At 45.2% G+C, this 21,017-nt stretch overlaps 1 protein-coding gene across 2 annotated transcripts in view; it reads right to left on the bottom strand.

Annotated features, from left to right (window-relative positions):
* Positions 1-21,017, bottom strand: part of USP43 (ubiquitin specific peptidase 43) — a 58,791-nt gene that overhangs the window by 23,649 nt on the left and 14,125 nt on the right. For both annotated transcript variants that reach the window (XM_023653501.2, XM_023653499.2), the window contains exons 3-8: positions 19,603-19,706; positions 11,855-11,947; positions 10,241-10,376; positions 7,619-7,754; positions 6,187-6,322; positions 3,847-3,958 (exon numbers count right to left, since the gene is read on the bottom strand). In XM_023653501.2, the coding sequence (XP_023509269.2) occupies positions 3,847-3,958; positions 6,187-6,322; positions 7,619-7,754; positions 10,241-10,376; positions 11,855-11,947; positions 19,603-19,706 (717 nt within the window). The remainder of the gene's footprint in view (positions 1-3,846; positions 3,959-6,186; positions 6,323-7,618; positions 7,755-10,240; positions 10,377-11,854; positions 11,948-19,602; positions 19,707-21,017) is intronic.

Here is a 21,017-nt window from a genome sequence, read left to right as displayed (position 1 = left end):
AAATTGCCAAAATGAGGCAGTAATCTAAAAGCAAGTTGTGTATATTTTACATACCAACACTAAATAAATATTTATATACTTCAAAATAAGCCAAATAAGGAAATACCATCTATGTTTTTATTCTAAAATGTATATTTTTTCATATTCTAACTTTTCTGAAATTGAAGTGAGTTTTTTTTTTTGAGGAAGATTAGCCCTGAGCTAACATCTGCTGCCAATCCTCCTCTTTTTGAGGAAGACTGGCACTGAGCTAACATCCATGCCCATCTTCCTCCACTTTATATGTGGGACGCCTACCACAGCATGGCGTACCAAGCGGTGCCATGTCCGCACCCGGGATCCGAACCAGCGAACCCCAGGCCACTGAAGCGGAACGTGTGCACTTAACCGCTGTGCCATCAGGCCCACCCATCTTTTTTTTTTTTTTTTAAATAAGCAGTTGCTTATTTATTTATTTTATTTTTCCTTCTTCTCCCCAAAGTCCCCCAGTACACAGTTGTATATTTCATTTGTGGGTCCTTCTAGTTATGTGGTATGTGGTATGTGGGTCCTTCTAGGTATGTGGGACGCCACCTCAGCATGGCTGGATGAGCAGTGCTAGGTGTATGCCCAGGATCCAAACTGGCAGAATCCTGGGCTGCCAAAGCAGAGCGCACAAACTTAACCACTCGGTCACAGGCCCCGCCCCTGAAGCAAGTCTTAAACAGCATTATTTCACAATAGTCAAAAGGTAGAAACAACCCAAGTATCCATCCACAGATGAATGGATAAACAAAATGTGATATATACACACAATGGAATATTATTTAGCCTTAAAAAGGAAGGAAATTCTGACACATTATAACATGGATGAACCCTGAAACTATTTTGCTTAGTGAAATAAGCCAGACACAGAAGGGCAAATATTCTATGAGTCTGTTTATATGAGGCAGCTAGAGTAGGCAAATTCATAGAGACAGACAGTAGAATGGAGGTTACCAGGCGCTGGAGGTAGGGGTGGATGGGATGGGGAGTTGTTGATTAACGGGTGTAGAGTTTTCTGGGAATGATGAAAATTTGAGATATAGATAGTATCGATGGTTATGCAACACTATGAAAATAAAGTACGCTTATGAATGATTTAAATAAATGTTATGTATATCTTACCACAGTTAAAAAAAAGAATCAATGGAATCTTCAAAAAAAGGAAATACAGTTCTTAAAACTGTCACTGGTGACCTTGGCTACAACTAGAAAAAAAAAATTTTTTTTTTTTGAGGAAGATTAGCCCTGAGCTAACATCTGCTGTCAATCCTCCTCTTTTTGCTGAGGAAGCCTGGCCCTGAGCTAACATCCGTGCCCATCTTCCTCTCCTTTATATGTGGGATGCCTACCACAGCATGGCTAGCCAAGCGGTGCTGTGTCTGCACCCTGGGCCACCAAAGCGGAATGTGCGCACTTAACCGCTGGGCCACCGGGCCGGCCCGGAAAAACAAAAATCTTTTTCCAAACTCTGACAAAGGTAAAAGGCAGACATCTTTACTTGAAACATACTGATAAAGTATAATTCAATTCAGATGAGGAAAAGGAGGAAAGCATTATAATTCCAGGAAAGAGGAACAGCACGTGGGAAGACAGCATGACCATAAAAACACCCAGAGAGCTGGGAGTCACCTCCTTTGGCTGTGGCAGCTGACGTGTGCAGGGAGCAACGCACAAGGTCAGTAAGGAAACCAGAAGGCGGTTCTAGAGGCCTCGAGGGTCAAGACCAGGGAATACAGCGTACACCCAACTGGACTATAACCGCACTCTGGTTGATATGTGGCTTCAACAAAGACAAAACCAATGGCTGGAAGCAAGCTGGCTTCAGGGGCTTTGACTGGGGACTGGCCACAGTAGAGGGGGCTTCCTAAGGAGAACGTGCTTTAAATCTGAGGGAAAGACTCTTCTTCCTGCCACCCCTAACTGAGCCTTGCTGTTTGGATGGCAACATAATCAAGGCGCCTATACTGTCTGGAGGCAGCTCGCCCTGCCTGCACACAAAGAAAATTTTAAAGTGACCAGAAAAATGTCTTGGCAATGATAAATCTCTTTTTTTTTTCATAATTCATGCAAATTAATCCTGCCCAGCAAATTGGTCATTTTTGTAGGAGATTATTTTCCTGTCCTCTATTCTTGGCTAGGGAAATTCATTTTAGAACCTTCAAGATCTGTTCACTACTTTTAATCTCTTCAGTTCAATGTTGCAAATTCTGAATGTTCCTTTTCAAATTACTGCCATATTCAGCCAGTTATTTCATATAGTATTAAATGCATTATTGTTTAAATGGGTGGGTTAGCCTGGGACCCTCAGAACCATTTAGAATACGTTATTCCCACAGAAAATCATGTCCAACCACACATTTGCCAATGAATCTGTGCAAAAGCATCCATAGCTGAATTGAAAGTTGCCTGTATTCAAGCTTCGCTGGCCCCATTGACCACTTGATCAACTTCTAAAGTCAAAATGACTATAGGGGTGCAGAGGCCTAAAGTACACTGACCAGGTGGAGATGAAGGCAGCTGAGTGAAACATTCACATGAAAGTGGTTTCGTCCACTTTCAAGAATCAGGAGCACAAGGTCTGGGGGAAGCTAAAGCTGCTACCAGATATTCTGACCTACTTAGAGAGAAGTTAGCATTTCTAATTTGGGCACCGTGGCAGATCTGCTGGGCAGTACAGAAAGCAACATCCTTCAGAGACAAAAATTGGTACAAATGTAGAGAAGGTCTTTAACAAAGTGATATTTAGCATAAATCCTAAATTGTATGTATGAATTTCACTGAACAGGAAGGAACACGAACGATGAAGAAATACCTCTGAAATAAATTGGGTACATCCCCCAGATGAAAAGTTCTTACTAAGAGAATATTTGGGGGGAAAACAAAATTCCAATGCTAACGACCTATCCCTCAAAATGTCAACATCTTCACTGCCAGGTGGCCATCAGAAGAGTTTCTGATACTAGAGGGGCTAAAAGGAATGGTTTTAGATATGTGTTTTGGTGGTTTTTTTTGCAGGGGAAGATTTGCCCTAAGCCAACATCCATTGCCAATCTTCCTCCCTTCTTCTTCCTTTTCACCCCCTAAAGCCCCAGCACAGAGGTGCATATAGCTATAGGTTCTTCCAGCTGTTCTATATGAGCTGCCGCCACAGCACGGCCACTGACAGACGAGTTGTGTGGTTCTGCCCTGGGACCCGAACCGGACCCGAACCGGGGCCTCTGAAGTGGAGCGGGCTGAACTTCAACCACTAGGCCATCAGGGCCGGCTCTAGAATATGTTGTTTTTATTCAGAAACTACCAATCTGAGAATAAATAAGTGAGGAAGGCAAAAAGGTGCTTTCTCTTGAGTTTTTATCTCAGTTTTTAAAAAACTGGACAAAATTATTTTAAAATCTCGATTTTCATATTTGGATATAAACATCAATTTTAAGTTTCCACAGAAGTGATATCTCAAGTGTCTTGAAATGTGTAATCCAAACATACAAGTTACAACTCATCACAATAAGCTATCCTCTAGGAAGAACTATAATAAGCCACCAATATACAAAGTTGAGAAGAATAACGTAAATCTCAGTCTTTATTCCAATGGAGTTTTGAAAGATTTAACGAGAAAAGCTCCATCTGTGAAAAGTATTTTGCAATATCATAAAGAGTAAGACACTATACATCATAAAACGGTTACTTCCTTGCACATCAATCAGTGTTTTATTCAACAACGTGAACATTCTCATTAACAGCAAATTCTTGTCTCTCCTGAGCCACCTCAACATTCCCACTCACCCCCCACCCCCACCCCACCTCCCATAACACACACACACTGACCTGTATGGGGGCCTCACTCTTCATAAGATAGCGGACCTTACTGAGAATGCACTGCTGGAGCTGGACCCAGGAAATGGTTCTGTCTTCCCTCATCAGGAAAGGTGGCCCAAACCTGAAAAAATCCAAGGATATCAGGTCACTTCAGCAAAGGATAAACCAACAATCCCCAACAGTCATGAGCGTTTGCTCTATTCCTGGGCTCCTCTCCACTGGATGAGAGTTAAGCACCAAGCACAGTACAAAATGGCCCGTCAGAGAACCTCATTGCAAACGGAGACACTGCGGGGTAAACAGAGGCCCAGAGATGCAAAGCCAAAGAGAGACATGGCAATGTAAAGAGATGTCTCAAGTGATCGGCCAGCTGGAAAACTCTCTTCCCCACAGCAGAGAGTGGAGTAAGAAAATTGGAGCCAGAGGAAAGCAAGGCAGGGAGAAACCCAGAGGGAACCCCATCGAGTGGACACACTGATGGTTTTGTGCATCAGGAACATTCCCATAACTGGGACTGTTTCCCATAACCCAACCTGATGAACACACAACAGTGAGCTGGTAGAGCTGAGAACCCTGGACATGGCTGTGCCGTCAGTTCCAGCTCAGCCACGGGGACCACCGGACAAATCACTGACCATTGATTGTTCCACGGCCACACCATGCAAGGTTGTGGGACGATCCAATGGGGTAAGAATGTGAAACTGTTGATTAACCTTTGCTAAAACACAGCACGAATGTGACGCAGGGTGTCTGGACAGGCCAGGGCACGGTGCGTCCACTGTGGGATGAGCAGATCGGGTCATATACCTGATCCTTGGATGTCAGGCATTCAGGTTGCTTCCAATTTTTTACGTAAACAACGCTTGTCTATGGCAGAAACTTGTAAGTACACCTTTGGGTGCACTTGACTAATTGCTTCTTTGGGATAAAGTTCCAGAAGTGGAAATGCAAGCACAAAGCTATTTATTCCCAAGCGGCCTTCCAGAAAAGCCACACCAATTTATCAGTGAGGCACGCACCCATTCCCTTGACACTTGCCCAGGATGAGTATTTTCAATGTCTATAAGTTCTTCAACAATCTAAAAGGTTAAGAATAGCATCTTGCTATTGCAATCAGAATTTCTTCCTCTACTATATGAAGCTGAATAGTTTAACCTGTGCATGTATTTCTTCCGTGAACTAATGTTCATCTCTGTGGCTCATTTTACTAAAAGAGTATTCATCTCACTTATCTGAGAGCTAGGTTTTATATGATGGATAGGCATCCTTTACCTGTCACATGATATAAATATTTTTCCTTGTTTATACTTTGCCTTTCAAATTTGCTTTTAGTTGAAAATTTTAAATGTATTTAAAACATTAGCCTTTTTCAATATAGCCTCCTGCCTTAGGTGTCAAAGTGGCCCACCACCCAAAGACACAAACGTCCCCCTACATTATCTTCAAGCTACCTTATGGTTTCCTTTTCTGTACTCACCTCTCTAATCAACCTGGCATTCATACATGTGAATTTACGGCAGAAGTAAAAAAAATTGATTATATAAAATAAAAAGAAAAAGATCAGCCCAGCCTTACATATTGAATAATTCATTCACTCTCTAATAATATGAAATATACCATTTCTATCATAAATACTTAAATATACTTTGGCCTATTCTGTTCCACTGATTTAAGTGTATATTCTTCTGCCTACATCACAATATTTTAATAATTAAAACTTTATTGTTTTAATAAAGCAATCCCTCTTCCTTCTTCCTCCCTCCCCCAATATTTTCCGGCTATTCCTATGAGTTTACTAGTCCAGATAAATTTGGCAAACATTTTCGCAACCTAAAAATTTTTCATTGGAGTTATATCTTTTAAACATTTTATTTGGACGATCTAAGAAAACTACCTGGTTTTGTATATTTGTTATGTAACCAGTGACTTTCCTGAACTCTCTCATTAGCTCTCATCACTTTTGAGTTCTTGGCTTTCTGGAGAGATAACAATATAACCTGCAAATAGCAGTAATTTTATCTCCTCTTTTCCTGTAGCCAGTTTCTTTTTCCTTGTCTCACTGTGCTCCCTCAGCCTTACAACGCAGCATAGAACAATAGCGGTGGGAGCAATAATAACTGCTCCTGAAACTAACAGGAAAGCCCCCGATGCTTAACTGTTAAGGACGACGTTTGCCATCTGCTTAAGGCTGCTCTTTCCAATTCTCTCGACCAGAAAGTATCCTGCTCCTAGCTGATTAACTTTGAGAACAGATCTTTAATTTTATTAAATTAGAATTCTAGACAGAATTCCAGGTACACGTCTACAAACCCCAGACACCACGTGAAAAGAAGATGAGGTCAGACATACCTGCTGGCCTGCAGCCCCGACCCCACCACGTTACAGAAGAGGAGCAGCACCTTGTTCTCCCCATGGGCAGGCAGCGATGCCCGCTGCCCCTCGCGGGCCGCCAAGTGCGGGGAGACCGACAGACCGGGCGGACGAGCTGGGGAGGAGAATCAGGTTTGTATACTCAATGAGCTGCTCGCTGGGTCAGAACCCTGGCTTCGCCTCCCCTCTTCTCTTTGAGCATCTACCAACCACCACTGGGAGACACCAGAGGGCGTTAGGGGAGAAGGTAGTGAGGTTCACAGTGCTTGCGCCATCTGGCATCTGAAGATCCAACACACGGCAGCGAATCTGCAGTTGTGCGCATTCAATCATTTTAAAACCAAGGCAGGGATTTTAATTAACACTTTTTCAAGCCCATCTGAAAAGTACTCCAAAATGATTTTGGTTGCATTTATGCCCGGATCAGAGAGTCAAAGAGCATCCACTCTCTTAGAAAGCCAGCACAAGAGGTACACAGAGAAGGTAAGACCCTCTGCCACTGAGGAAGTAGAGGAATTGGACTAGCCTCAATTTCCAATCAATTCTGAAAATCTGACTCTTAAGGCACAGATGTGTGACCTGCGATTGAATCTGAAATGAGGGCTTGTTGTACTGAGTTATAACAGAATCAGGGCCAATGTCCTGTTCCAGGTTCCAAGCCCAGAGGCTCCCTGTTGACACAGGGCAACCACAGACACTCAGTCCCCACAGCCTGCCGCCACCTAGGCCAGCTGAGGATATAGGCCAGGGCACAGGATTCATCTGGGCTATATGGTAACCCTGGCACTGGTCCTCTAAATATGGGCCCTCCTGACTGGCTAATTAGGCCAAATGTAAACCGACCTGCAATGAAAGACTGTCAGAAATGGACTATTTCAGCCAGTCCAAAGTTTAAGAAAAGCAAGCATTAGACAGTGGGACTGTTAACAAAAAGTCGTTTAATAAATGCCTTGGCCATCTAATGCTCCAACTTGTAAAATTTTTACTTTAAGCACAGCCATTGGGCCACAAGAGTCTTGGAGACAAAGATGACCCCAGCACCCACTGTGAATAGCGATTCTCTAAGTGTGGTCCTGGGACCAGCCACAGCAGTGTCACCTGGGAACTTGTTACACCTGCAAATTCTCAGGCCCCACCCCTGACCTCCCGAATCAGAAACTCTGTGGGTATGGCCCAGGAATTTGCTTAAACAAGCCCTCCAGGTGACAGATACTCACTAAGGTTTTGAGAACCTCTGTAAGAGTTGACTAATTTTTAATAATCAAGAATCTGTAGACCAAATATCAGAGAAAATAAGCCTGATAGTTCCAAGTGCTAAAACTAAATGTCTTATGCCCTAGCACCCAATGATTACCCTCTCAAACCTCTAACTCATAATATCCAAAGAAAATGATTCCAAGCACTGCTGTACCCAGAAGTAGCTCCCGGCTGGTGGGTGGAGGGGCCTGGAAGGCATATATGCTGTCTCCCTCGGCAATAGTATTCAGATCCTCTTCATCAAAGAAAGACCGCTGGAGTCCACTGGGATGCAGCTCAACCAAGATCACCTGGAAAGAGAAGGGTCATTTTCCCTCTGGATTCTCAGAGGAAACTTAACAAATAAGAAATCTAAAAATGACTGATAGGCTTAAACCTCCCTTTCACTCTTTCTTCCCTTCTACGTGACAAATACTATTTACTTTTAGTAATAAAACACACGAGGTATAACAATTAGATTGACCACAGACCTCTCAACTGCAACAACAGAATATCAAACTGCTGAGGGGAGGGTGGGGGGAAGAAAATTGAAAATCTAAAGTTTAACGCCCCGCTAAACTATCACGCAAGATGAGAATAAAATAAAGATCTCCTCAGACAAACAAAAATTGAGAGTATTTCCCACTAACAGATCTCCCCTAAAAGAACTTCTAACCAGTTTTGCCAACTTTTTTCACATTATGTCATACATGAAAAATATTGTTATGGAGCACTGAGGTTAGCAGAAGCAGCTGGTCTTGTCATGGGGCGGGGAGGGGAAACTGTCGTGAGGGTCCCGGCTGCCCCAGACCCAACGCCGTCGCCTCAAGAGCTCCAGTAATCAACACCTCAGCCCACACAACCCATTCAAGGACACTGGCTGAGAAATTGTCTTGCGCAAGATACATTTCAGGGTTACAAAAAGATAAACAAACTGAATCCAGAAGGAAAACTTGAGTTGTAAGAAGCGATGATGAACCAAAGAAAATGGTAAACGTTGTTAAATGTAAACATGTGTTGAATACATAAATCTATAATAATAACTATTACTACCACTATGGGGAGAAAAGGGAGGAGGGGTTAAAATACTGGACAACAGTATCCATCCACAATAATACTTCAATCAAAAAGGTATAAGGGAAACTAACACACGCCAAGATCCTTGTGTTGTTTGGGAAGATTTACGTAAGACCTTGTTAATTATGGGCATTGACATTTTAATAATAACCAGGTAGAGCATAGAAATATAATAGATATGTCCCAAACCAGAAGAGATGGAATGGAGAAAAACTGTTCAATCCAAAGAAGCCGTAAAGGAGAGAAAAAGGCGAGGAAAACCAGGGTAAATAGAAAGCATAAAATAAGATGATATAAATAAATCCAAATATATCCATGGTCACAGGTAATCTAAGCGGAATAAACTTGCTAGTTAAAACAAAGTATCAAAATAGATTTTAAGTTCCAATTCAAGAGCCCCAGTGATTCCCGCCACCCTGAACACACACATCACACCTCCCAAATTCCTGACGGTCCTTTTTCTCTCCTAATTATTCAAACTCTACCTCCCTCAGACTTCCCCCTTTTGATTTTTTATTACTGCCATTTATCCCCAAAACTCTCACCCACCATCCTATTCTCCCTCTCTCAGTAGATAGAGCACTTTGAGCTCACAAAGCAAGATACACATTTTTCCCCACTTGAGAGCCCCAAGAACATGGCGGTAGGGGTCAGAGGGCTTGACTGGATGGGGGCAGGAAGCAGCCCGCTGGGGTGAGGGAGAGGCCCAGTAATGGTGGTTACGCGGATGGATACACAGTTAAAAATTCAACAAATTATAACCTTAAGACATGTACACTTTATTGTATGGATGTTATTCCTTGACAAAAAGGTTAAGAATATTTTTTAATTTGGAAAAATCCCATGAGGTGGTCAGAAGAGTAAAATTTCCATTTACAGTTAAAGAAACGGAGGATCAATCACTATGTGCAAGGTCAGAAAACTAGGAAGTGACTGAATCACAATTGGAACCCTATTCATGCCCTTCCCACCACGCCCCATTGCTGTTCACCGGCATCGCCCCCGCCCTGCACTGTCACAGGGGCCCCTGTTATGAGCTCTGCCCTCTGAAGTCCCAGGGAATCCAACCTCTTTACCAAGACTCCTTAAGAAAAAAGAGGAGAGCACATGGACCCCACTGTCCCCCGCCTGCTCTCTCCTGTTACACATCCTCAGGCCCCTGAGGAGTTCCTCATATCGCATTTACTGTCCCTTCGGCATCCTGGCTTATATTCTCAGGAGAGAAAACATAGAATAGTGGCTCCAGCTCGGAAACCAAACCATCTGTGTTCAAACCCCGGCTCAGCCACTTACCAGCTGTGTGACCTTGGGCAAGTCACTCAACACCTCTTCTCTGCTCTTGGTAAAATGAGGGTAATGGTAAGACCTACTTCCCAGGATGGTCTGAGGAGTAAATTGACTATGAATATAAAGGTCATAAAATAGTGCCCAGCACTTGTTAAGCACTCCCAAGGGTTAGCTATTGTTCGAATTACTATGATCGTCATCATCATCACCTTCTTGGAAGACAAAGCTGGTGCCCTTTCCTGGTTTTCCTGTGTAAATTCAGGGAGAGAGCAAGGAGCAGTCATCACAGACACCAGGGACTGCTAACGAAACAGAAACTCATGAGTCACGCTGGAGTCACCTGGGAACCAGAAATTAGCCTAACAGCCTAGTCAGCTGGCCCGGTTAGCGTTCCGTCATCCAGTGACCAGGCCCAAGTGCAATTCCATCACACCTCATCCACAGGGACGCCGCCTTCCTCTGCCACCATCTTCCTCAGGGCTGCCACTGTGCTGAGAATCGGCACGGCCAGGCCTACCCGCAGGAACCGCTGGCTCTTTGAGAGGAAGACCAAGGTGACGCTCAAGAATCTGGAAAACAGGGAGGAGGCCACATCCTTAAAGGGCTGACATGAACTGTCCCCAATACCCTTGACACTGGGTCAAGTTCAGCGCTTAGGCTAATCTCAGAGTCCTAGTCGGGTCACTGTACTTTAGGCACACTGTCACCAGGTGGCAGTGGAGAGCCAAATCGCTGAAGGTCTCAGCGGAGTGTACTTTTCCACCAAGTTAAAAATAAAAGGTATTTCATTAAGAATCACAATACAGATCTATGTTCTCAAGGTTCTGTTAACTAGAAAATCTTAAGCAAAAACAAACTTTGAAGCTTGACAAGTAAAGCAGTGAAGTGTCCTCTTCCAGTAGAATTCAACACTCTTGACGATGCTCTCCTTCTCTTACTGAAACTCACCCTTGGTAACAGGACACAGCCCTTCTGTCCTGCGACTTCTGTGGACACTTTCTCTAGTCCCACTTCCCACTCTCCCCGCCAGCACACCTGGGCTCAGTCCTCCAGCTCCTGCCTCCCCTGTTCTATACTGCAGTAACTGCCCAATTCACACAGCTAGTTAATAGAGCTGCGATTTGAACCCACACTGTCCGGCCCCAGAGTCAGCGGTCCTAACCACCGTGCTATGCTACATCCGGCCAGGAACCCTAGCTCACATGTAGCAGTAGACATCACCTGATGGTACCACTGACGACAGGATAAGCCAGTGTATATTTGTGGCACAGACGATCAGCAGCACAGGACTTCAGAGCAGAAACAGGGATTAAGGCTTTATGAAGCTGTCATGTCTTAACTGCATCCTAAAGGTGGAGGATGTCAACAGGCCGAGGGCAAGAGAAATGGTATCTACAGAGGTGGGGGACACAGGAAGAAATGCCGCTCTCACTGCCAGTGAAGGCACCCCACACAGGAGCTCACTGAGCATCCATGAGGCTGACACTGGCCAGCCGCCCTACCGGTCATTGCTAAGACCTGGGCTTCTGGGACGGGACACGAGCGCCCTGTGCTGCTTAGATTTATAGAGCTGAGCCCCACCGTGCCCCCTACCCAATCCTACCTCCCCTTCTCTTCTCTTCTCATCTCCTCTGACAACTCTTTTCCTTTTTTCTTTGCTCATTAAAGAAACCTTTTCCCTCCACCTTCACAAAGAGGAGGAAGGATTTGGAAATAAAGCAGAGAAATGCAAGTGGCAACAGATTTTTCTCTGGTTTGCTCTGTCCGACTGCGTGGTACCGATGTGCCCGTGCCAGCTTCTGAACAGGCCAAAGATGTAAGCCTGGCAACGGTGCTGATAAACAGAAGCATTGTTCCTAATTCCTTCTTCAGCTAAAGCACAGGCACTTAATTGTCACATTCAATAACTGAATGCCACCCAGCTGTAAGGCTGGTTCTAGAGAAATGCTGGCTGAGAAGCAAAAGAGAAAATCACAGATGCAAGGCCAGAAGGCTCCCATAAGGAGTAAGGCTGGAAAGAAGATCACCCGGCACGATGCTCACATACCTCGTCTGGCGCAAGGGGATAGGCAGTGACACACACAGGAAAGGATCGAAGGTGTTGCTCTGCTTCCGGCAGTGGGGACAGGTCAAGGAAGATCTGTGAGGACAAAGGATCGAGGTTACAGTTGAATCACACTTAAACAGCCTGGCCAGTCCTCAAAAAGTTAAATATGGAGTTACCATTGTAATTCCACTCCTGGGGACAGAGCCAAAAGAAACGAAAACAGGTATTCAAATAAACACTTGTACACAAATGCTCACAGCAGCTTATTCACAATCATCAAAGGGCGGAAACAACCCCAATGTCCAGCAGTGGAGAAATGGGCAAACAAAATGTTGTATATACACACGTGGATTATTACTCAGCCATGAAGTCCTGACACGGGCTGCAACGTGGACGAACCTCGAAAACACTATGCAAAGTGAAAGAAGTCCAACACAAAGGCCACGTATTTTATGATTCTATTTATAGGAAATGACCAGAACGGGTAAAGCCATAGAGACAGAAAGCAAACTGGTGGTTGCCAGGTGCTGGGAGGAGGCAGGAACGGGAGCGACTGCTTCCTGGGTACCAGGTTTTCTTTGGGGTAATGAAAATAGGAGCTAGAAAGAGGTGGAGGTTGCACAACGTTGTGAATGTACGTGCCACTGAATTGTACACTTTAAAATGGTTCATTTTATGTTTTATGACTCATCTCAATTTTTTAAGAAAGGACAAAAAGTCTAATCACACATGGCAGAGCACTGAGTATGGGAAGGGAAGCCTCACCCCTTCCTGACAGAAACACAGCGTGCCAACCTCCAGGCTGGAAGGCCTCTCAGGACCATCTGCTCCCCTGGGTCTCAGCCTCACTGTGCCGCAGAATTAAGAAGCCTTTTGCAAATGCAGATGCCCAGGCCCTACTCCTAGTGATCCCGTTTCAAGGGAAGCGGAGAGAGGCGCAGGCATCGGAATTTTCAAAGCTCCCCAGGTGATGCCGGTGTTCAGTCAGTCAAGGGCGGAGAAGCATTGATGCAGTCCCCGCTCCCTACTGTACCGATGAAGAAACAAAGCTCAGAAAAGAGCAGCTCACGGTAAAAGCTCACGCTGAAACAGCATCTACTACGAACTGGGCATCGTTCTGAGCATTGTGCATATATTAACCCAAGCACTACCCATACGACCAGAATTATCCCCACTTTACAGAGAAGAAAACTGAAGCACAGAGAAGTTAAGTAACTTGCCAAGGACACATGGCTCTTAAGCGGCAGAGCTACGCTCGGGTTCCAGAGTCCCTGTCCGTCATCATTCCTGCAGAGTCCTTACTATAAGTGAGTGAGGCAGCAATCGTTCCAGAGTAGATATACATACAGTTTATTTATATTCTTAAAACTCTTTTCAATTTAACGCTCCCTTACTGTAGCATTTACCTCTGAAACCGCTCCAATTTTATCTCCTTAATCGTGCAAGGCACCATGCTCTTCCAAGATATAAGGGATTTCTGGATGCTACATTCCTTATCCTAAAATCTACCTCAACTTCCTTGGGGATATGGACCAGCATCCCGCTAGCCGTCCACGCTCTGCCCACTAGAGAGCCCGAGGGTCAGTCAGCAAGGAAATCAGAGCTGATCTCAGAACCAGGTCTCCTGAGTTTCCACAGGAAGCACCAGCCCTGCTTGACTGGTTTTCCGTTGAGCAGAAAAAATAGGAAAAACCAAGAAGAAGCAAGTAACTCTGAGGTTTCCAGGGTGCCACCCTGAGTGATCTGCTCTTAGCAAGTTGGCTCTCCTGGGTTCAAGTTAATAGAACACCAACCACGATTTCAGAAAACAGACCCGAGGACTCAACGTTCAACACTCTCGCTGCCTCTGGGAAGTCGGTGGTGACGTTTGGGTAAACATGGTGTGGCAGACATCAGCTCCAGCCAGCAGGGGGACTGACGCCGTGGGGTCTCCTCTGCCACCCCGTTTCTCTTCCCTTCCTAATTCCACCTTCACCCATCACATACCCGGACGTAACATAGGCCTGAAAGACGTATTTTTGTCATTGCAAAATTTCCAAATCCCTGTTTTGCATTTAAGAGGACAAATGAAAAGGAACGTTTTTCTTTGAAGTTCTTTTTTTTAAACCTACCGAAACTAAGCGAGGCTGCATTTTTCTTGTAGAGTTACATCATATCAAACTGGTTCAGGGATGTGGCCTCTATACTGAGCCATGAATCTCGGTCAGGGAGCAAGAGATGTGTAGTTTGGAAAAAACAAAGAATGGTCTAATTTTATATTTAAAGAATGAAGAAAATATATTGTTTTCATAATAAACTGCAGAAAAGGTGTGAAATACACCTGTTTCTCAAAGGATGAGAAAGGAGGACAGAGCGAGTGGGACCAACAGATCAGGAAGAGAGAGGGCCAGAATCACTTTTATGGAAAACTCCAGATGTTCCCAGACTCCAGATGTTCCCGTACCCCAAATGTGGCCCGAGGGGTCCTTTCGTCCTCACCATCCCCTCCAGAGCATTCACAGTCCTGTCCTATTGTCCCCCGAGTGCTCCTAGGGGAAAGGGACAGAAAATCACCCCACTGCCCTTCGATGTTCAGTTGCCATCTCCCTAAGGTATTCATTCTCCTTGCTTCTGTTACAAAGGTGACACTCAGAAACTCAGAGCTGCTCTCTGCTTTCCACCAGTTACAAATGCCCAACAATGAGCCCCAGGCTTTGACACTGCACACTTTACCACGGACCTCTCACTGTTGCCGAACACACAGCTGACATCTCAAACCTGGCCAGCTGCACCTGCCCACTGGACAGTGGAGCTGATGTCGATGCCGGCAACGGTGACTGGGACAACACACAAGCAAGATATCACCTCCAAGACCTGCTCTAAGAAAGCCTTCTAAAACATACTCTGCCTAAAAGGGAATGCTGCGTGTGATGGGGACCAGATTAGACTTTCTGTGAATAAAAGCTACGAATGACATGAAGAAATGAATACACATACATGTGTACACATGTGCACATGCGCGCGTGTACACACACACACTCTCCCTTCTCTAGCCAAAATTCCAACATAGCAACAACCCTTGGATATTAAACTTGCAGCTGTTTTTAGATTGTGGTAATAATCAAACAGAATAATTCCTTTTCCCCTAGTCTACAACCTCCAGCACCCCTATATCTTCCTTCTTTTCTCCTCCAGACAAAGTCAAAAACCCAGCCCCCTAGAAAGGAGGGGAAAGGGGACGGAGGCGAGAGAACCTCAGTGAAAGGGCCTCTGAATTAGCCCATCATAACACCTCCAGCTTTCCATCTCAGAGAGAAGGCTGAGACCGGGGCGACTGCCCAGCCCAGGCGAGCCCGCCCCGGGGGAGAGGAAGGCTGAAGCGGGCCCAGAGCAGCACCGCTGCCCGGAGGCCCAGCTTGGAGCTGGACCCACTGACCGCTGCAGAAAACCACTTCTCAGACCGCAAAAGCCCTGGCCTGATGGACACGGCCAACTATACTTTTTCCTTACTATAGACTCTCAGGCATAAAGCAGGTATTTTTAGCTGTCACCAGCCCTTTTTTTAGCATGAACACCTCGCCTCTTACTCATCATCCTATAGTCATCTACCCAAAGGGCACCTGCCGTCCTTAATATCTGATAGGCTCAAATGCCACTTCCTCAGGAGTCCTCCCCTGACTCACCCCACACCTGGTGAGACTGTGATTTAGAATAAGAACATATATTTGGTCTCCGCACCTGTTTCTGGTTAGAATTTTCCAAGTGATAAGAGCAAGAAGGATAGAGGTGAAAGGAGCATCTTCCGTCGTTCATAGCAAGCCCCATATAAGCCCACCTGAGTTTATGTTAAAGAGGTGAGTTCTGGAAAGCCCCTAGAGAACCACAGGATGGGGGCTGGCCAGGGGAACCAACCCTGTGATGAGAGGGTTGGAACTTTCAGCCCCACCCTCCCTACCTCCTGGGGAGCAGAGAGGGGCAGACTAGAAGTTGAGTTAATCACTAACGGCCAGCGATTTGATCAATCATTCCTATGTAATGATGCCTCCCTAAAAACCCGAGCAGAAGGGGTTTGGAGAGCTTCCAGGTGAACCTGTGGAGGTGCTGGGAGGGTGGCACACCCAGAGAGGGCATGGAAGCCCCACACCCCTTTCCACATAGCCTGCCTTATGTGTCTCTTCCGTCTGGTTGCTCCCAAGTTGTATCCTTTTATAATAAACAGGTAATCTGGTAAGTAAACTGTTTTCCTGAATTCTGTGAGCCACTCGCAAATTACCGAACCTGAGGAGGGGGTCGTGGAAACCTCCAATTTACAGCCAGGTGGTCAGAAGCACAGGTGAAAACCTGGGACTAGTGATTGGTGTCTGGTGGGGTGGGGGCAGTCTTGTGGGACTGAACCCTTAACCTGTGGGGTCTGTGCTAACTCCAAGTAGATAGTATCAGAATTGGGTTAAATTGTAGGACCTTCAGTTGATGGCCACGGAGAACGGCAGAATTGTTTGGTGTGGGGAAAACACGCACACATCTGGTGTCAGAAGTGTGAGTGTGGCAGTAGTAGAGAGTAGTGTAAAGGAAAACAAGAGTTTCCTCCTCTTTTGCATCTCATTTCAAAGCACCCTCAATATTTCCTTCAAAGCACTTGCCAGTTATCTAACTATATAAAAATCCAGGAGTCACTCTAGATTCTCATCTGTCCCTCAGTCCCTCCACCCCACACTATTGACCCTGTTAGCAAGTCCTATTGACTCTACATCCAAAACATATTCCCAATCCATTCACTTCTCTCCATCTCCACCACTGCCACGGGGGTCCCGGCTGCCATCGCTCTCCCACTGGGGGGACTACACATCAGCTGCTGCTCCTGCTTCCAGTCTTGCCTCCTTCCATTGCCAAACAACCAGCGTGATTACATAAATTGATAACTAGACCGCACCCTGCTTTAAACTTTGCAGTGGTTTTCTGTGCACCTTAGACTAAAACCCACAGTTGGACTGGACGCCTCTCCAGCGTCACCTCCCACCCTTCACTCCTTGGCAGCTGCCTTGGCCTTTCTCTCCCTTGACCCAGCCAAGATCATTCCTACCCCAGGCCCTTTGCTGGTTTCCCTGCCTGCAATACCCTGTCCCCAAATAGCTGAATGGCTGATTCCTTGCCATTCAGTCCTCAGCTCAAATGTCCCCCCTGAATAGAAGCCTTCCCTGACCATTTTATCTAAGGTTGGCTGCCTGCTCCACCTCCCAGGTTACGCCTTATCATTTCACTTATCACTATCACAAGTTGTCTGTTGACTTGTGTATTACCTAACACCTCCTCCCAAAGAATGTGAGCTCCATGAGAACAGGGGCTGGGTCTCGTTCGCAGCTCAATTCCCAGCACCTAGAAGAGAGCCCGGCACGTAGCAGGCATGAATTAAAGATCCAGAGAATAAACAGGTATACTTTGTTAGTATTTCTCTCTCATGGGCAAGGAGCTATGCTCCTCATTGTAACCAATGGACCAAGCACAATATCAGATGCTCAAATCTTTGAAAGAAGGAAAGGAAGAGAGTGTGTGTGGACAAGAGAGGAAGAGGGTAGGAGAATGGAGTGAGCAGAGAAATCAGTGAATTTATTGCACAAGGACACCATTGAGTGCTACCTGGTGGCAATTATTGGTGACCCTTCCCCTCAGTCTAGCATGCCCTCACCTGACACTCTTCTTTCCCTCCTTCTAGATATTCTTCCACTTCCTCTGTTCTTCTTTTCCTCTGTCTCATTTTTGTTTCAAGCAGATTATGCTTTGGGCACCTAAACATCAGACAGATGCCCTACAAACAGCTTTCATGGCTAAAAAAGGTCACTAGCCATGGAGTCTAGGTTTCCTCCACGCACACCACATCTCTCAGGAAATAAGTGGGCCCTACTTCATGTACAACAAGGAAATCTGGGCTCATTTAGAAGAGATTTTAAGTACCCATATGCTAAGCAATCGAGGGCGGTAATGGAGTGCCCTAAGGCCATTCTGGCTGTCATTCATGGTCAGTGAGGGCCCTCCTCCCCGCTGAGGCAGAGAGGGAAGGAAGTTCTCAAGTGCTCCAGTGGAAAGTACCTTTGGCCTTCTTCCAAAGCGTTTCAGAAACTATTCGGTCTTCCTAAATAAACAATCACCTCAAAGACATGATCATATCCAATTTATTTATTCGTGATCACTGAATAGAATATAAATCTTAAATTAGGATGCTTTCTGGGCCATTTTAAGTCATCTCCTCCTTTCCAAACACAAAGAATACAAATCCCCAAAAAGTATGGAAGTAAATGGCTGTAAGTTGAGAGAATTCTAGAAGACTGAATAATTGTTACTTTGCTTGAAGTAAATAAGAAAAAAAAGCCAATAGGAGACCTGTGAAAAACCCACAGAGCAAAGGAAAAGGAGAGGTATCTAGAAGACTCAGAGAAAAGCCCACCTTTGGAAATGATTTAATGCAACACCCAGAAGAAAAATATTAAAAAGTGTTTTGGCATCTATAACAGAGAACAAGAGGGCAGAGTCTCTGTGCAACTGAAGCAGCAGCAGAATCACAAGAAAAGAACCAGGTGAGATGGAAAAGCAACCCAAGAGGAAGAATTAAAACGAAAGCAAAAGCAAGACTTGTGCTTCAGAGATCTACGGAAGGTCTGGTTCTGCCACTTACTAAGTACCCTTGCCAAAAGCCCAACCTCCCAGATGGTAACTCATCTCCTGGGGCTCTTATAAGGATTAAATTAAAAAATATATGGCTGAGCGTGTCACCTAGATGAGGTTCTCTGTAACCAGCATCTTACTCTATATCCTGATCATTGTGCTCATTCCCACCTCCAAGTAGATTTCATTCTTGTTGCATATGTTCCCACCCAGTTAATCCTATTCATCCTCCACGACCCATCAAAAGGCACACCTCTTCCAAGAAGCCCAGGGGGGTTCTCCCCTCTTCAGACCTCTCACTGTAATTAGTATTAAAACACTATCATACTTGAAAATATTCTACCTTATATGAATCTCTGAACTGTCATATTTAAAGCCCAAAGACAACATATACTTTCAGAAGTCAAACACTATATAATTATACATACATATATATATAGTGTGCATGTGTGTGTGTGTGTGAGGAGGACTGGCCGTGAGGTAACATGTGTTGCCAATCCTCCTCTTTTTGCTTGAGGAAGATTGTCCCTGAGCTAACATCTGTGCCAATCTTTCTCTATTTTATATGTGGGATGCCTCCACAGCATGGCTTGATGAGTGGTGTGTAGGTCTGTGCCCAGGATCTGAACCTGCGAACCCCAGGCCACCAAGGGGGAGCACACAAACTTAACCACTACACCACTGGGCCAGACACTAATTATACATTTTTTTATGTCCTCCATTATGCTGGGAAATCTTGAACTCAAAATAGCTTGTTAAACTGGGCTCTCTGGCAATAAAGAATAAACAAGAAGGGTCTTGCCAACTTCTCAATGATCGTCTGCTGGTGAGATCCTGGCCTCCACGTTCATACTCTGTAGAACCAGCCTTGCATCACCCCTCCTTCAAGAGGAGATGGAAGGCCTAGAAGCCAGCAAGAAGGAAAAGAAGAAATACTAAAGGTCAGAGACGACAGGGGTGAGTGGTTAATTGGGATTTATAATGGGAGAGAGAAGGGTGTTTGTGGTTTTTGTTGTTTGTAATCTGATGGCAAACCTAGCAACGGAGGCTGGTTATGAGCATGAGTTTGCTGAACCCTTGGGTGGTACACGCTAAACATACCTCATTCTTACCTATATTGTGCTTGAAAGTGGCTCTGCACAAAGCTTTGACCTAGAGAAAGCTGAGCCGGCGGTGACAGGAGGTTCTCAGAGGTTTTACTGGCTTCAGGCTGAAGCTGCAAAGAAATGAGGAAAGGAAGCAAGATTAGAAACACTTCCCGTCAGCCCACTGCTTCCAGACCTCTGAGCCTGTGGCCTCCTCCTGGGCCCACAGCATCCCCTCCTGGGCCTGGACTCTGCACAACCTGAACCTTCAGTATTACCTTACCGTAATTCACCACTCCTTCAACCCTGGACCTGACCTCCCGCATCCCCTGAGAGAGAGAGTATGTGTGCAAGAGCAGAAGCAAAGCATGAACCCTGGCCAATGCGCGCACATACTCAGCCAGCCTCATCTATTTCCTCTGGATTGACCACCCTGTTCTTTATCTCCATCCTGTGGTTCTCCTATGTCTAGATGCCTCCTGCACATTTCACTTGAGGGGGCTGCCATCACTTCAAACACATCCATATGCAATCTTCCCATCTTCCACCTGCTAAACCGTTCCTGTCCACGTTCTCCAGTGAGCCGGGCTTCACATGAGCACCATCTTTCTCAAACAAACCACCTTACGAATGCATAAGCCTCCTTTGCTCCACACAGGAGTCTACTGTATTCCTCTTCCCATCGCCTTATGTATTAGATTCCTCTTGAGGCTGAAGCAAATTACCACAAACTGGTGGTCTGAAACAATAGAAGTTTACTCTCTCACAGTTCTCGAGACCAGACGTTCAGAATCAGTACCACGGGGCTGAAATCAAGCAGTCTGTAAGGCTGCACTCCCTCCGGAGGCTCCAGGGGAGAACAGGTCCCCTGTCTCTTCCAACTTTTGGTGGCTACAGGAATTCCATGGCTTGTGGACACATCACTGCAATCTTTAAGGCCAGCATCTTCAAAGAGCCAGGAAAAAGGAACTCATGTGAAGTGCTTGGGGTCAAGGGTACTGATGTCTGAAATTTAATTTAAAATGCATCAAAAAAAATAAGATGAGAAAAAAGAAAAGATAAAGTGATGAGTGGATGGAGGGGTGGACAGATGGATAAATATGCGATGAAGCAATTTTAGGCAAATGTTAATTGTGGAATCTAGGTGGTGGTTATGAGGTGCTCACTGTAAAATTAATTCAACTTTTCCATATGTTTGACATTTTTCATAATAAAATATTGAAATGAATAAGAGTAATAAATACTCATAATAAAATATCGGGACAAATAAGAGTGACAAACACTCAGAACAGTCATACTTATTAAGCCCACTATTTCCTTAAGACCAATTTGACCAGAATACAGGACGTGCAAAGGAAAGAAGAAAACAGGGCTGGGGAGTGAGTGTGGTACCACATTGAGTGGGTCCTTCAACGTCCTAAAGAAGACTACCGAGTTCAGTG

This window comes from Equus caballus, chromosome 11, assembly GCF_041296265.1.
Source record: "Equus caballus isolate H_3958 breed thoroughbred chromosome 11, TB-T2T, whole genome shotgun sequence".
In the NCBI taxonomy this organism is placed as follows: domain Eukaryota; kingdom Metazoa; phylum Chordata; class Mammalia; order Perissodactyla; family Equidae; genus Equus; species Equus caballus.
Note: the sequence above shows the minus strand (reverse complement) of the source record. Positions and strands in the feature narration are given on the sequence as shown.